Source organism: Arachis hypogaea, chromosome 14, assembly GCF_003086295.3.
Source record: "Arachis hypogaea cultivar Tifrunner chromosome 14, arahy.Tifrunner.gnm2.J5K5, whole genome shotgun sequence".
NCBI classification, from domain to species: Eukaryota; Viridiplantae; Streptophyta; class Magnoliopsida; order Fabales; family Fabaceae; genus Arachis; species Arachis hypogaea.
Window position 1 is genome coordinate 110,904,733 of NC_092049.1, and position 15,283 is coordinate 110,920,015.

The 15,283-nt window shown below is 42.9% G+C and overlaps 1 protein-coding gene across 1 annotated transcript; it reads right to left on the reverse strand.

Moving 5' to 3' along the window:
* Positions 1-3,844: 3,844 nt before the first annotated feature.
* On the reverse strand, positions 3,845-4,575 carry LOC140178665 (uncharacterized). Its single transcript, XM_072215879.1, has 2 exons — positions 4,111-4,575; positions 3,845-3,982 (listed from the first exon to the last, which is right to left on the reverse strand). Exons 1-2 carry the CDS (start codon positions 4,573-4,575, stop codon positions 3,845-3,847), a joined length of 603 nt encoding a protein of 200 aa, XP_072071980.1.
* Between the last annotated feature and the right edge of the window lie 10,708 nt (positions 4,576-15,283).

Here is a 15,283-nt window from a genome sequence, read left to right on the forward strand (position 1 = left end):
TTGAACAATATACAATGTTCTATGAGATAGGATTTCTATAGCCAATTCTAAGACGTGCTCATCAAAATTAATGTTTTGAAAAGCAATGATACTTATGCAAACTATGAAGAGTTAGGAAAAAATACTTATGTATTGAGTAGTGATAGAGTAAATAAATCTATTACATTTTGTTAAGAATTGAACAACAAAAGTACTTTTTATCAACATAAAAAGTGACAATCCAAGAATACTGAAAAAACAAATCCAAAAGAAGGAACCGAAATTTTTAACCCGTGCGTTGCACGGGTCTTTTGCTAGTATATATATATATTGTTTGGTAGGCCAGGTACCAAACGGGTCAGGCGAAAAAAAAGGGTGAGAGACGAGGAGGGCCTGAACCGGGATGTTGGCGAGCGAACGAATCTCCCGAACTTGTGTTGGAGAGTGGAACGATGGGACTCGCGATCTCCCGAGTTGTGGAGTTGGAGAGGGGGAGCTATTTGCAAAAAGGACTCCGACGCTCAAGTCAGAAAATCGTACAGATGGTAGTAAAAGTGTGGAGATAGTGACGTATCTGGGGGAGGAGTAGGGCCCTCCTCTTATATACCCCGTACCTAGGGCGGATCCCACACCAACAGACTCGCCTTCCAAGAAGCTTCCTTTTCCCCAGCTGTCAGGTGCCTTACTGGAGGGGTGGAATGGCCGAGTCGGACCCCTGGTTTGGGCGCGTCGTGCCCGTTGGGTCGGCCGTCCAGACTCGGACGTTGTGCCAGCTGGGCTGCGCCGGAACAGTGCCCCCAACGCGCCAGCTGTGGTCGTGAGCACATCTGTTGGCGCGTTCTGATCTCCTTTATTTGTATCGTCGCTTGGTCGCTCGCTCGTGATTAGGGCGTGCCTTCTACGCGCGTGTGGGCTTCACCGTGTCGAGGGAGCGCCATTTGTCGCCACGTTTTATTCGCGCCCGCAATTAAGTGCATTTATGACTGATTTGAAGGCATGAGGAAAAGTCCATTTTACCCCTGACCTTTGCGCTTCTTCATGGCAGTTACTCTTTCATTTTGGCTTTCTTTTCTTTCCTTCGCGTCTCCTTTCCTTGTTTTCTAACCACTATCACAAACTTCTCATTTCCCTTCTACATTCTCTGAAGCTTCTTGCTTTGAATCGCTCCTGACTCAGCAAAATTTTTCCAGACTTCGTAGCTCTCTTTTCGATCATCATCATTTCCCTGGTGAGTTGTTCCTTCCTTTCCTGTTTCTTAACCTTACTGCGTGTTTATGTTGCCTGTGTGCTTTTTCCTGTTCATGCCTATTTGGATTAGGTGTTGGGTTTGCATGTTTAACAACGCTAGGTAGATATTAGGGGGGTTGCCATTTAGGTTCCTGATTTTTTATCTTCACTTAGCTGTAGATTTAGCCTTAGCTTAACCGTAGATAGGCCCACTGTAGCGTTTAGTTTTAGTTCCCTGCGTTTGCAGTGTTAGCTCTAGCTTTTCCGACTTCCCGACCTTGTAGCCTGACTTTGTGGTGCCCCCACTGTAGGTATGGCGCAACTTCCTCTCCCGAGGTCCCGTATTGACAGATACGCCTAGGTCACCTCAGATGTGAAGGATACACCTTCACAAATAACCTTAGAGGAGCTCACGGAGTTCCGTGTCCTCGACCAACTGTGTGGGAGATGTGACGAGGAGGAGCACTATATGGTGTTTGTTCCCACCGCCCATGAGCGCATATGCCAACTTAATCTTAACACTCCCTGGGTTGGTGACTGGATCTGGATGTATTAAGCTATGTTTACTGTCTTGGGGGTTCGCATCCTCTTCTCTCCTTTTCAAATGGCTCTCCTCAACCGGTGTGACGTGGCCCCGTCGCAGCTGCACCCGAACAGTTGGGCCGCGATCCGGTGTTTTGAGATGGTTTGTGAATACTTAGATTTGCCGGCCTCTGTGGAGGTATTTCTATGGTTATTCGTCTTGACAAATCCTTCTAAGGAGGGGAGGCATAAGAAGGGGTTCATGTCCTTCCGGTCTGCTCATGGCAGGCGAATCTTCGGGGTATTTGAGGATTCATTTCATGGTTTCAAGGACAAGTATTTTAAGGCCCGACCTGCCGAGGGAGTGCATCCTTTCTGGTTAACCTTGGAGGATGAGCGGCGGATCCCGACCTACTGGAGCTTCGGGGCCGGGTCCAATGCTTTTATGAAAGTAACCTACAAGGGCTTGACCCAGTGGGACAAGAACATCGCTGATGTGTTGCTGGCCATTTTTAATAAAAACAATATCAACCCTCATCTTTTAATGGGTGATCGGGAGATGGGTAGGGGTTATATAGGTGAGTGGTCGGCTAGTTGTGTTGTCCTTTCTCTCCCATTCCCCTTATATATATATATATATATATATATATATATATATATATATATATGTGTGTGTGTGTGTGTGTGTGTGTGTGTGTGTGTGTGTGTGTATGTGTGCCGGTCTAATGACTTGTTGTGTGCTGCAGTGAGTATGGCTGCCGAACATACTGGACTTAAAGATTTGATGTCTCAATTCCTCCCTGGTCATAGTGAGGATAGCTCTGCCACCCCATCTTCCGAGCAACTGTCCTCTCCTACTGCCGAGGCGCAATGAGCTCTCCCCCACCACCAAAACCTGTCGTCCCAATCATTACAACTGGTCCAAGCAGCAGTAGGGTGGTGCCTCCTGAGGTCGAGCCGGCTAACAAGGGTCTCGATGTCGTGATAGTCGACAACCCTCGTAAACGGAAGCCGACCTCTAGTCCTAAGGGGTCACTCACTGTAATGAAGAAGAATTTTGACGCTGGGGGTTTCATTGATTCATAGCTCATGCCCGGCACTGATGAAATCTTTCATGATGGTGCCTGGGCACTCAGGCTAGGTGGATCTACCAATGCATGCTGAGGGCGGCAACTATTGCTAGGAGGGCAGAACCTATCTTGACTCAGGCCGGGGCCTTTGATGGGAAGTATCATCAATCGCTTCGAGAAGTTGAGAAGCTGAAGTCAGAGGTCGGGATCTTAAAGGAGGAGATAGCCGACTCGGAGGGGAAGCTGAAAACCTCTAATGAGGCGGTCGCCCGGCTTACTGAACGAGAAATGGCGTTAGAGTCTGAGCTCAACTCTGCTCGTGGCGAGACCTCTGCAGCCCAGACCAAGATTACTACTTTAGAGGCCAAGCTTGAGGAGGCCGCGAAGTCGGTTAAGAGCACCAAGGATGAGGTAGCTGGGCTGAAAGGAGAGGTCGCCGACCTGAAGATGAAAAACAAGGACACAGTGAAGAAGGCGAGGGATGTGATTAATGGGACCGAGGAGGCGATTAAAGCCCAGGTCAAACTGCTTTCTCCTGACTTTGACACTTCTGCATTTGGGGCCTTCAAGACTATCCGGGATGGTAAAATTGTTGACATCCCGAAGAAATGATGTACCTTTACTTTATGTTATTTTGTTTTGCGTTCTGTAATAGTTCGCATAGACCTTTGAACTATGAAGTAGGTTTAATGAACTTGTTTACCGCTTTGTTGGTAGTTAATGAATTGTTTTCTTTCCATTTTGCTGGTAATTAACGACTTGCTTGCACTTGTTTACCGTTTTGTTGGTAATTAATGAATTGTTTTCTTACTGTTTTGTTGGTAATTAATGACTTGCTTGCGCTTGCTTACCGTTTTGTCGGTAATTAGCTAATTGCTTACCGTTTGTTTTGCCGTTTGTAATTGGGGACGCCGACTCGTGGCTGGCTGGCTCCCGGGTGATCAATCCCGTGAGGCCGTAATCGTAGTAGGCCGGTTAGTTGGTAAGTAAATAAAGTGAAGAGAGAGTAGTGATGAAAAAGGAATTTGTTTAGTAAATATCATAAATTAACAACTGGCAATAATTACTGGCAATAATTTCACATAAACAGATATTATCGAATCAGCAGAACGAGTGGTCGCCCCAGTCTCTAGGGGTAGAACCTTGTCAAGTTTGTCGCGTTCCATGTCCAGGGTACCTCCTTCCTGTCTAGGTGTTCTAACTTTTATGCCCCGTTTCCAACCATTTCTTTCACTCTGTATGGACCTTCCCAGTTAGCCGCCAGCTTTCCTTCCCTAGGGGTGGGGAGTCCTACATCGTTCCGTCATGATACCAGGTCGTTTCGCTCAAACCTCCTTAGTACTTTAGAGTTGTAGCGGAGTGCCACTCTTTGCTTCAGCGCCGCTTCCGACAAGTATGCCATTTCCCTGGTCTCATCAACCAGGTCTTTCTCCACAGCATCCTCTACTCCACCCAGGAGTAGCTGCGGACTTGGCTCCCCGATCTCTACGGGGATTACTGCGTCGACCCCGTATGTAAGTCGGAAAGGCGTTTCCTCGGTAGAGGATTGAGGCGTTGTTCTATACGACCATAGGACCGATGCTAGTTCATCTGCCCACACTCCCTTCCTCTTGTCAAGTCGCTTTTTCAAGCCCTGGATGATGACTTTGTTTGCGGCTTCGACTTGGCCGTTGGTCTGGGGGTGCTCTACCGACGAGAACCTTTGTTTTACTCCTAAGCCGGCAAGGAACTCCTTAAATTTCCTGTCCACAAACTGTGTCCCGTTGTCCGATATCATGGGGTCTAGGATTCCGAACTTGGAAACTATCTGCCTCCATACGAACTTACGGCAGTTAGCTGACGAGATGCTAGCTAATGGTTCTGCTTCAATCCACTTTGTGTAGTAATCGATAGCCACAATTAGGTATTTGACCTGTCCAGGGCTGAAGAACTGAAGATTGATGGTTTAGAATTCAGAGTAAATTCCCGTTGCAAGTATAGTTTCTAAACCGAGCAATCAACCTTTCTTACAAATGTTTTGGTTGTCACAAGTAACAAACCCCTTTAAATATGATAACCGAAGTATTTAAACATCGGGTCGTCTTCTCAAGGAACTGCAGGGAGGTATATTCTTATTATTGGTTATGGGTTTTGTAAATTGGGATTTTGAAAGTAATGAACAAGTAATTTAAATGACAAATAAAATAAATAAATAACTGTAAAATAAACTCTTGGCAAGGTATGAGAATTTGGAAGTCCTATCCTAGTTATCCTTATCAATGGTGATGAGAATTGAGTTTTAATTCCACTTAGTTAGCCTTTACTAAACAAAGGAAGGTCAAGTGGACCAATTAGTTTGATCCTCAGGTCCTAGTCAATTCCTAAGAAAGGACTGGAGTTAATGAAGTTCAATTCAATTAGCAAAGACAAAAATTATCAATCACGTTGAGTTTGATAACTCATGAGTTACCAATTACTTAACCAAGGCCAAAAGGGGAAAAGTAAACTTGCTCGAATAAAAATGTCTTCAGATTGGAAGCAACAGTAACATAAATAAAAGAAAGCAATCATAAACTGAAATACCTCAAATAACATTAATTAAAAGAATCATATGTAACGTGGAAGAGTTCATAAATTAAATTGAGAAAATAATTAAAAAGGAACATTGAACCTGATAAAGAGTTAGAATACTAACTTGAAATAATAAGAAATCCTAATTCTAAAACCTAAGAGAGAGGAGAGAACCTCTCTCTCTAAAAACTACATCTAAACTATGAAAAGTGAATAATTCAAGACATGATCATGAATGGATGCATTCCCCCACTTTATAACCTCTAATCTGTGCCTTCTGGACTTGGATCTGGGCCAAAAAGGAATTCAGAACTCGCTGGGAGCGTTTTCTGTAATTTCTGGTGTGTGACGTCTGTCACGCGTCCGTGTGGGTCACGCGGTCGCGTCATCTGGAGTTTTCCTTGTCACGCGTTCGCTTCGGTCACGCGTACGCGTCATATGTGTTCTGCTCATGGCGCGCGTCCGCGTCAGTCACGCGTTCGCGTTGCTGCCTTTTCGCGCTGGGCATGCGACCGCGTCGTCCATGCGTTCGCGTCGCTGCTAGTTTCTTCAAAAACTCCATTTTGTGCTTTCCTTCCATTTTTGTATGTTTCCTTTCCATCCTTTAAGTCATTCCTACCTTAGAAGATCTGAAACTACTCAACACGCAAATCACGACATCGAATGGTAATAAAGGGTAATTAAAATAATTATTTTTAAAGCATAGGAAACATGTTTTTCACATATATCACATAATAAGGAAGGGAAAGTAAAACCATGCAATTTACATGAATAAGTGGGTGAAGGGTTGAATAAATCACTTAAATTGAGCACAATATATATCATAAAATATGGGTTTATCAACCTCCCCACACTTAAACAATAGCATGTCCTCATGCTAAGTCCAAGATAAAGAGTAAGGTAAGGTTAAAGTGGTGGAATCTTATGCAATACAATCTATTCTAAATGCAACTACCTAAATGAATCATGCAATTCTAATTGTTATTCACTTGTATATAAAACTTACATGTAGTTAAATTAATTCACATTCTCAAGGAATCATATATGCATAGCCAAACCCTAGATAATGTTAAAGCACTTTTACAATTGAGATGGGTAAAAATATTTTTCAAACTTGCAAGACAATTAACAATTCAAGCAGAGATATATGGTGATGAGCTTTTGAACCCTCACTGGATTTTGTGTTTACTCTCTAGTCACTCAGTGTTTATTGAGTTAATCATTCTATTCTTCTTTTTATCCTTACTTTCTATAACTTTGTTCTTCATCTAACCAATCAACAATTATAGAAAATAGGCATACAAAAATCATGAGGTCTTTTTCAAGGTTGTAATGGGACCAAGGTGAAGGTAAGGGTATATGTATAAGGCTAAGTGAGCTAATAAGTGAATCCTTGATTAGTCTAAGATCTCACCTAACATACATATTTTGTAATTCCAAGTTTCTTAACCTATTTGCCCAACTTTTCTCACTTTGTATTGCAAGCTCATGCATTAACTTAAATTTTATTCCATGTGCATTGATTCTTTTTATTTTTCAATTGGGGAATTTTTGTATCCCCTTAATTAAATACCGAAAATAATTTTTTTTAATGCACATGGTAATTCAATTGTTTTGATTTCACATGAGCATGCTTCCCGAATTTTTATTTTGAAACATCTTTATTCTTTTTAACTTTCCACCTTTGTTTCTATCATCCATGTTCCCATAAAGTTCCCCACACTTAAACAATACCCAATTTCTATCTTAAGCTAACCAAGGATTCAACTTGGGATTTTTATTTTATTTTTCTGCTTAAGGCTAGTAATGTATTTTATAGAACAAGAGGGGATTAAAGAGCTCAAGGGGGCTAACAAGGGTGATGTGAAAGGTAGGCTAATTTGGGATAAGTGAGCAAATATTTCAAGAAATGGCCTCAATCATCTCTTAGTATGTATCTATATTCTATATTGGACATATAGATTAAAACAAAGCAAAGAACATTAGAATAAAAAAAGAAGGGCGAAACACACAGGAATAAAAATTATGGTTTGAATGTAACCATACAATTAAGCTCAAAACTCACAGGCTGTGTGTTCTCTAGCTCAAAAATCATATATCAGTTATACATGTCATGCAAGTAGAAATTAAGAGTTCCCATTATTCTCAATGTAAAAATTTTTTGGGTGGCTTTAAAGTTTTAGTGTTCCTCCTTGATGAAATATTGTTAACTAACTAACATGTTATGTTCTATATACAAGGTGTGTGGATTGTTTTTTATTATGTTAAAGTCTCTAGTTTACTTCCTTTTTATTTTCAATTTAAACCAAACTATCATATGCTAAAAGGGGTAAACTATACTAATTAATCCACATATTCTATAACTAATAAGTTTAGAATTGCAACTAAACTAAATGGCTAAAATATGAACTAAAGTATAAAATGCGGAAATAAAGTAAAAATACAGCAAAAGAGCAATGTATAAGTACTGAAAAATAAAAATAAAAATAAAAATAGAGATAAAAATACAGAAAAATAAACAAAATAAGATAAAAAGAGTCTGTAGTGGTTCACCAAAAAAATACGCCAGGGATGGCGACCTCCCCACACTTAAAATAAAGCATCGTCCATGATGCTCACTCAAGCTGGGTGTGAAGCAGTGTCATCACTGGAAGGATGGGCTGCTGGAGTCTCTGTGGTGGCCTGAGGGTCTGCAGACTGGATGAGGGTAGGAGGATCTGTCTGCTGTAGTGGAGGCTCTAACTGTATAGGGATCGGATCTCTGCATCTGTGGCCTGGATCTGGTGTGGCGCCTCCTGCTGTGGTGCAGCCTGCTCTGGTCTTGCGTGTGCTGCCTGGGTAGGTGTCTCCTCCTCGTGATCATCCTCCTCCACCTCAGATGTATCAGAAGGGGTGTCAGGCTCAGAGGAGATGTCGCCGCCAGATCGGATCATCAACTTGAGGTGCTCATAGCGTCGCTTGTTGCGACGCTCCATACAATCCAAGCGAGCGAAGAGTCGATGCACCAAATGGTAAATAGGCTCAGGAGCAGGTGGAGGTGCAGTGGGTGGGGTTGGTGCAGCAGTGGATGAAGAAGGGGCAGCTGAAGGTGTGGTTGTCTCATCGGGAGCGATGAGGAATAGAGGTGTATAGCCCAAAGCCAGAAACTTCCTACTGTGAGGAATGATCTTCTTGCAGTCTGCAGCAGTCGGCTTCGCATCAGCATCCTCCCAAAGCACGTCAGCTCGACGGCCTAGCTGGGTGACCAGATAAGGGAAAGGAAGGGTGCCTCTGACATGGACCCTGGCCATATAGTGCCGGATGAATCGTAGAAGGGACAGGTCCTTACCCTCCAGCACACACCAGAGGAGGGTAATCATAGTGGCAGGCAGCTCCGTCTCATGAGTGCTCGACATAACAAAGTTGCTCAGGATCTGGTTCCAGAGCCGAGCCTCATCATTCAGATACATAAGCTTGATTCCTTTAGGCATTGTGGTGTTCTTACCCATGACCCATGGGACAGTAGGGTCAAGGGTTATCCTCTCCTTGACAGCATCCCAGTCGAATCTCAGAAACCTCATATCCTCTTCAGCCTTTTGGTAACTGTCAGGCTGATCTGACTTAGGCTAAAGGCGCAGAATATCCTCAATGGCCTCTTCAGTGACCAGTATCTATTTTTCTCTGAGGTTCACTGCATCCAGGGAAGTCTTGAAATAATTGTAGTAAAACTCTCTTACCCAAGAAGCATTGACCTCAGTCAGGTTTCTCTCCAAGAAGAACCAGCCTCTCTGTTTGATCTGATCGGAGGTGTACTACTGTAGTTCTTTTGGAATTTTCAGAGTCCTCTCCAGGTACAGGTTCCTGGAGGTGGCAAACACGGGATACTTCAGCTCACAGTATCGGTTTGCAAACTTAATGGGATCATTGGCAGGGAGGAGCTGGTCAACCTTCTCCTACGGGGTAAAGTGCTTTTCCTGCCAGGAGTCATCATGCATGATGTCTAGGATAGACATAGAGGATTCACCTCTTTTCCGTTTGCCAGTTGTTGCCTTTCCTTTTCCCTTTCTTTGAGGGTCAGACATCCTGAAAAACAAAAATCTAGGATATAATAAAAGCGGAAAAATAAGTAGGCAAATAACAAGATAAGCACAAAGTGGCAAAGGAGCAGTAGAATTATGAAATGAGTTAAAGAAATGTATATTTTGGATTGTTTCGGAGGTAAAAATCTGAGATGAGAAATCACAATCCAAAATATTTTATGAGTGGAATTACTTGTTAATTAAGAGCAACAATAATCATGACATGAGTTAAAAAGTTGAAAGAGTTAGTCAGAAAGCAGAGGGGAAAGTTAGAAAGTTAAAAGTGGGTAAAATGGAAAAAGAGGTTAGAAAGCGAAAATCAGTGAGTTAGTAAAAAGAAAGTCAGAGTAAGTGGCATGATGATTGGTTTCTAAGTAACAAGAATTTCACAATTTTAAGCAACAGACAACTCATAATCAAGCAAGAAAATCAAGTTGTTGATGATTCATATAGATATAGAAATAGCAAAAAGTGAAATCTAATCATCAATAATGTGATTTATTAACCGGGAAAACAGAGGAATAAGAATGCTGGCCCGTGCATTCATGAATTGGTTTGGTAAAAGCTGAGGAGTGCCAAATTCAAATTGCCAAAATCAAAACATGAATGAATATCAAAACAATTTACAGAAAATTGGGCAGCATTCCGGCTAAAATTGGATGTTCCCGGGTAATAAACAGCAAGCAGAATAGTTCATATAAATTAAAACAAATCTGCAAATAGACATAAATAATATGAACATGAAAGAGCAGTCGCAATAGCAGCATGAAAAGTAAGAACATCATATGAACAATACTAACATCACAGCAACAGCAGAATTGCAAAAATTATAAAACAAGTAGCAAGAACAGCGTAATGAATCAGCCTAAATCCACTAACCACATCCTAGCTACCTAACCACCTAGAATCCACTACAAACATGCATCTCTAACTAGCCTAATTTGAGCATAATTGGGAAAATATGCAACTAACTACGAATGAAAGAAAAATGGCGTTCGGCGGAACCTGGTAGGCGTATGAACGAAGCTAGGGAACAGAGAGATGGAGGGGGTGTGGTAGTGGTGCTGCGAGGGGGCACGGCGGCGCGATAGCGGAACAGGGTGGCGGTCGGTGGCTGTTCGTGGTGGCAGGGGGTAGGGTTAACGGTGGAGGGGGTTGTTTAAGAAAATAGGGATGAGGGTGGTGGTGGTGGGAGGTGCGGCGGTGATGGCGTGGTGGTGGTGGTGGTTGGCCGCGGTGGTGGAGGGAAGAAGAGAAGAGAAAGAGAAGAAAGGGAGGGAAGGAAGAAAGATGGGATGGGCGTCGCGGTCGTAGCTGGGTGGTCGGCGCTGGTGCGGTGGTCAGGGGTGGTTGGCGGCGGTAATGGGTGCAGAGGAAGGAGGGAGAGAGAAGAGAGGGGGTTGGGGAAGGAGAAGGGGGCGCGATGGGGGCAGGGTTTCACGTCACTGGGGTTAGTGAATTTGAATCCACGCGAATGCGTGGGGCACGCGGTCGCGTGGCTAGGGTGGAATGAGGTTGACGCGATCGCGTGAGTGACGCGATCACATGGAATGGGAAAAAGGATGAATGATGCAGTTGCGTGAGGCATGTGACCGCGTCGCTGGAAATTGTGCTAAACGCACAATTCCAGCATCGTTTCAGCGCAACTCTCTATCTTCTTTGGAGTGTTGTGCAATCCACACGACGCGAACGCGTCGCTCACGCTTTCGCGTGGGATGGGTGTTTTTCAAGTGACGCGTTCGCGTCATGGACGCGAACGCGTGAGCCGTTTTGTGCTAAACGCACAACAGCCGCACGATTCCAGCCAAGATTTCTGGGCGTTGGATTTTTACACCGATTTCCAGATCACGCGTTTGCGTGATTGACGCGGACGCGTGGGAGGTGTTTTTCGTAACTGACGCGATCGCTTTAGCGATGTGGTCGCGTCGCACACCTCCTTTTTTTTATATGCAATTATGCAGTTATGCAGTATGTAATGCTAATGCAAATGCTTACGGATAATATCCAGGTTCAATGAAAATAAAACAATATAAAAATAAACAAAACGAAATAAAATGGAAACAGGAACGATCATACCATGGTGGGTTGTCTCCCACCTAGCACTTTTAGTTAAAGTTCTTAAGTTGGACATTGGATGAGCTTCCTGTTATGGTGGCTTATGCTTAAATTCATCCAGAAATTTCCACCAATGTTTGGAATGCCAACAGCCTCCGGGGTCCCAAACTAGGCAGGTGAAACTTTTGAGCAGCTTCAAACAAGTTCTCAGGCTCCCGGGGCGACGAATGTCAGAATAGATTCCAGGATCCCAAACTTTGCTTTTAGATCTGCCTTTGTCTTGATCTATATTCTTCGATCCAGGCGGTTTAGAAATTAGATTCTCACCAAGATGACCAAACATTTTCCGAGATTCATTCGATTGAACATGATACCAATCCGTGCACTTCGAAGTGAAGCGCGGAACCTTATTGAATCTTGCACACCAGCTCTGAGTACGAGCCATTTCCCTCTTACTCTTAAAGCCGCAGAGAGCTCTAAGCTGGCCATCTGTTTCAAGCAAACCATATTCAAGTTGAAAAGTAAAGATAAAGGTTAAGGATTGTACCCACTTGAAGCTTGTATTAGGTGGTAATGGCCTTGGGGTGGGTGTTTCCAGTGGTTCTGCAAGTTCTACTCCCTTGTAATCTTCTGTGAATTCCTCCACTTCTTTGCAAAATTCTTCAGCTGCAACTGTGTCCTGATCAAAGTCTTCTATGTCTTCCTCATCACTTAAGTCATACGTTGGAGGTTGAGAGAAATCTACCTCGACGTCATCTTCGTATTCACTTGGGTCAGGTTCTTCAGATTCAAGGAACTCAGTTGCGAATGTGAGTTCGTGAATAGGAGAGCTTGATTCGTGATCATCACTGCCCATGGAATCAACTTCTTGGTCTGTTCCGTCCAATTTTTCACAAGGTATATGCTTTGGAGGTTGTGCACTATCCTCCTTGGCATCCAATTCGGACTTCTCAGCGGAATCTTGTATAGTTCTTGATTCCCATGGAGGTTCAGCATCTTCTAAATCTTCAACTACTTCCTCCTCTACAACGATCATGGCTTCCTCTACTCGTTCCAGTACAAAGCCATGCTCCTCATTGTCCACCGAGGTCTCTAGTGTCTCCTTCATGCTACGCTCTTCTTTTGATTCTCCACATGCGGCCATGGGAGTACTTTGAGTTCTCAGATGTTGGGAAGCTATTAAATTTACTACCTCGGTTACGGCAGTAGTGAGTTCCAGTACCCTCTTTTCTATCTTTACTTGCCCTTGAAGAAGAACACGAAGTTTGTCATTCACTGGAGGTTGGGGTGGGTGTGAGGTTTCATTGGTTGGGGGAGAGGGTTCAAAATAAGAATGTGGTGGTTCTTGGGAGTAATTGGATTGGGATTGTGGTGGATAAGGGTCATATGGTGGTGAATGGTGAAAAGGAACTTGTGAGTGTGGTGGTTCAAATCTACGTTGAAAGGATGGTCTATAAGCACAGGGTGGGGCTTGTTGGTAGTTACAAGGGGGTCCACCATATCTATCAGCTTGGTATGCATTGTAGAATGGTCTTTGTCCATGATATCTTGGAAGGTGTTGTTGCCAAAAGGGTTGATCAGATCCTCTTGGCTCCATCCATCTTTGATTGCTTAGACCTTGATGCATATTCCTGTTATAGCTTTCACTCCTTTCAACAATATTAGAACCAAACTCAAAGCGAGAGGGGTGAGAATTCATAGTAGCTAATAAAAATAAAAAGGAAAAAAAATAAAAACAAATAAACAAGTAAAAGAAAAATATTTACAATAACCAATAATAAGGCACACATTTGCAACTCCCCGGCAACGGCGCCATTTTGAAGAACTGAAGATTGATGGTTTAGAATTCAGAGTAAATTCCCGTTGCAAGTATAGTTTCTAAACCGAGCAATCAACCTTTCTTACAAACGTTTTGGTTGTCACAAGTAACAAACCCCTTTAAAATTGATAACCAAAGTATTTAAACCTCGGGTCGTCTTCTCAAGGAACTGCAGGAAGGTATGTTCTTATTATTGGTTATGAGTTTTATAAATTGGGGTTTTGAAAGTAAGGAACAAGTAATTTAAATGACAAATAAAATAAATAAATAACTGTAAAATGAACTCTTGGCAAGGTATGAGAATTTGGAAGTCCTATCTTAGTTATCCTTATCAATGGTGATGAGAATTGAGTTTTAATCCCACTTAGTTAGCCTTTACTAAAGCAAAGGAAGGTCAAGTGGACCAATTAGTTTAATCCTCAGGTCCTAGTCAATTCCTAAGAAAGGACTGGAGTTATTGAAGTTCAATTCAATTAGCAAAGACAACAATTATCAATCACGTTGAGTTTGATAACTCATGAGTTACCAATTACTTAACCAAGGCCAAAAGGGGAAAAGTAAACTTGCTCGAATAAAAATGTCTTCAGATTGGAAGCAACAGTAACATAAATAAAAGAAAGCAATCATAAACTGAAATACCTCAAATAAAATTAATTAAAAGAATCATATGTAACGTGGAAGAGTTCATAAATTAAATTGAGAAAATAATTAAAAAGGAACATTGAACCTGATAAAGAGTTGGAATACTAACTTGAAATAATAAGAAATCCTAATCCTAAAACCTAAGAGAGAGGAGAGAACCTCTCTCTATAAAAACTACATCTAAACTATGAAAAATGAATAATTCAAGACATGATCATGAATGGATGCATTCCCCCACCCCCCACTTTATAACCTCTAGTCTATGCCTTCTGGACTTGGATCTGGGCCAAAAAGGAATTCAGAACTCGCTGGGAGCATTTTCTGTAATTTCTGGTGCGTGACGTCTGTCACGCGTCCGCGTGGGTCACGCGGCGCGTCATCTGGAGTTTTCCTTGTCACGTGTTCACTTCGGTCACGCGTACGCGTCATCTGTGTTCTGCTCATGGCGCGCGTTCGCGTCAGTCACGCATTCGCGTCACTGCCTTTTCGCGCTGGGCATGCGACCGCATCGTCCATGCGTCTGCGTCGCTGCCAATTTCTTCAAAAACTCTATTTTGTGCTTTTCTTCCATTTTTGTATGTTTTCTTTCCATCTTTTAAGTCATTCCTACCTTAGAAGATCTGAAACTACTCAACACGCAAATTACGGCATCGAATGGTAATAAAGGGTAATTAAAATAATTATTTTTAAAGCATAGGAAACATGTTTTTCACATATATCACATAATAAGGAAGGGAAAGTAAAACCATGCAATTTACATGAATAAGTGGGTGAAGGGTTGAATAAATCACTTAAATTGAGCACAATATATATCATAAAATATGGGTTTATCAAGGACCAACTGGGAAGGGACCCAGGAGGTCGATCCCCCATTGGCTGAAAGGCCGGGAGGCCATTAGTAGACTGAGCTCGGATGTCGACGCTTTGTGGAAGTTAGCATTTTCTTGGAACTTCTTGCATCTCTTGATGAATTCTTGGGTGTCTGCCATCATCGTGGGCCAAAAGTAACTGGCTCTCACGAGCTTCCGGGCCAAAGCTTTTCCCCCGATATGATGGCCGCAACAACCCCTCGTGGACTTCCCTGAGGACGTAGTCCGTCTGGTCAGGTTTTAGGCACTTCAAAAGGGGTTGATTCAGTCCTCTGACCTTGCACTATTACGTACTTGGCTGCCTCCTTTCTCAACGTCTTTGCCGCCTTGTGGTCGTCAAGGAGCTTGCCGCTTTCTAAGAAGTCAATGATTGGGTCGATCCATGAGGGATCGATGTCAGCTCGGGACGCGTACAAGGCGACCGTTGGCTCTTTCACTAAGCCCTGAATCAAGGAACAGTTTCCCATTCTAGGCTTTGTACTGGCCAGTTTG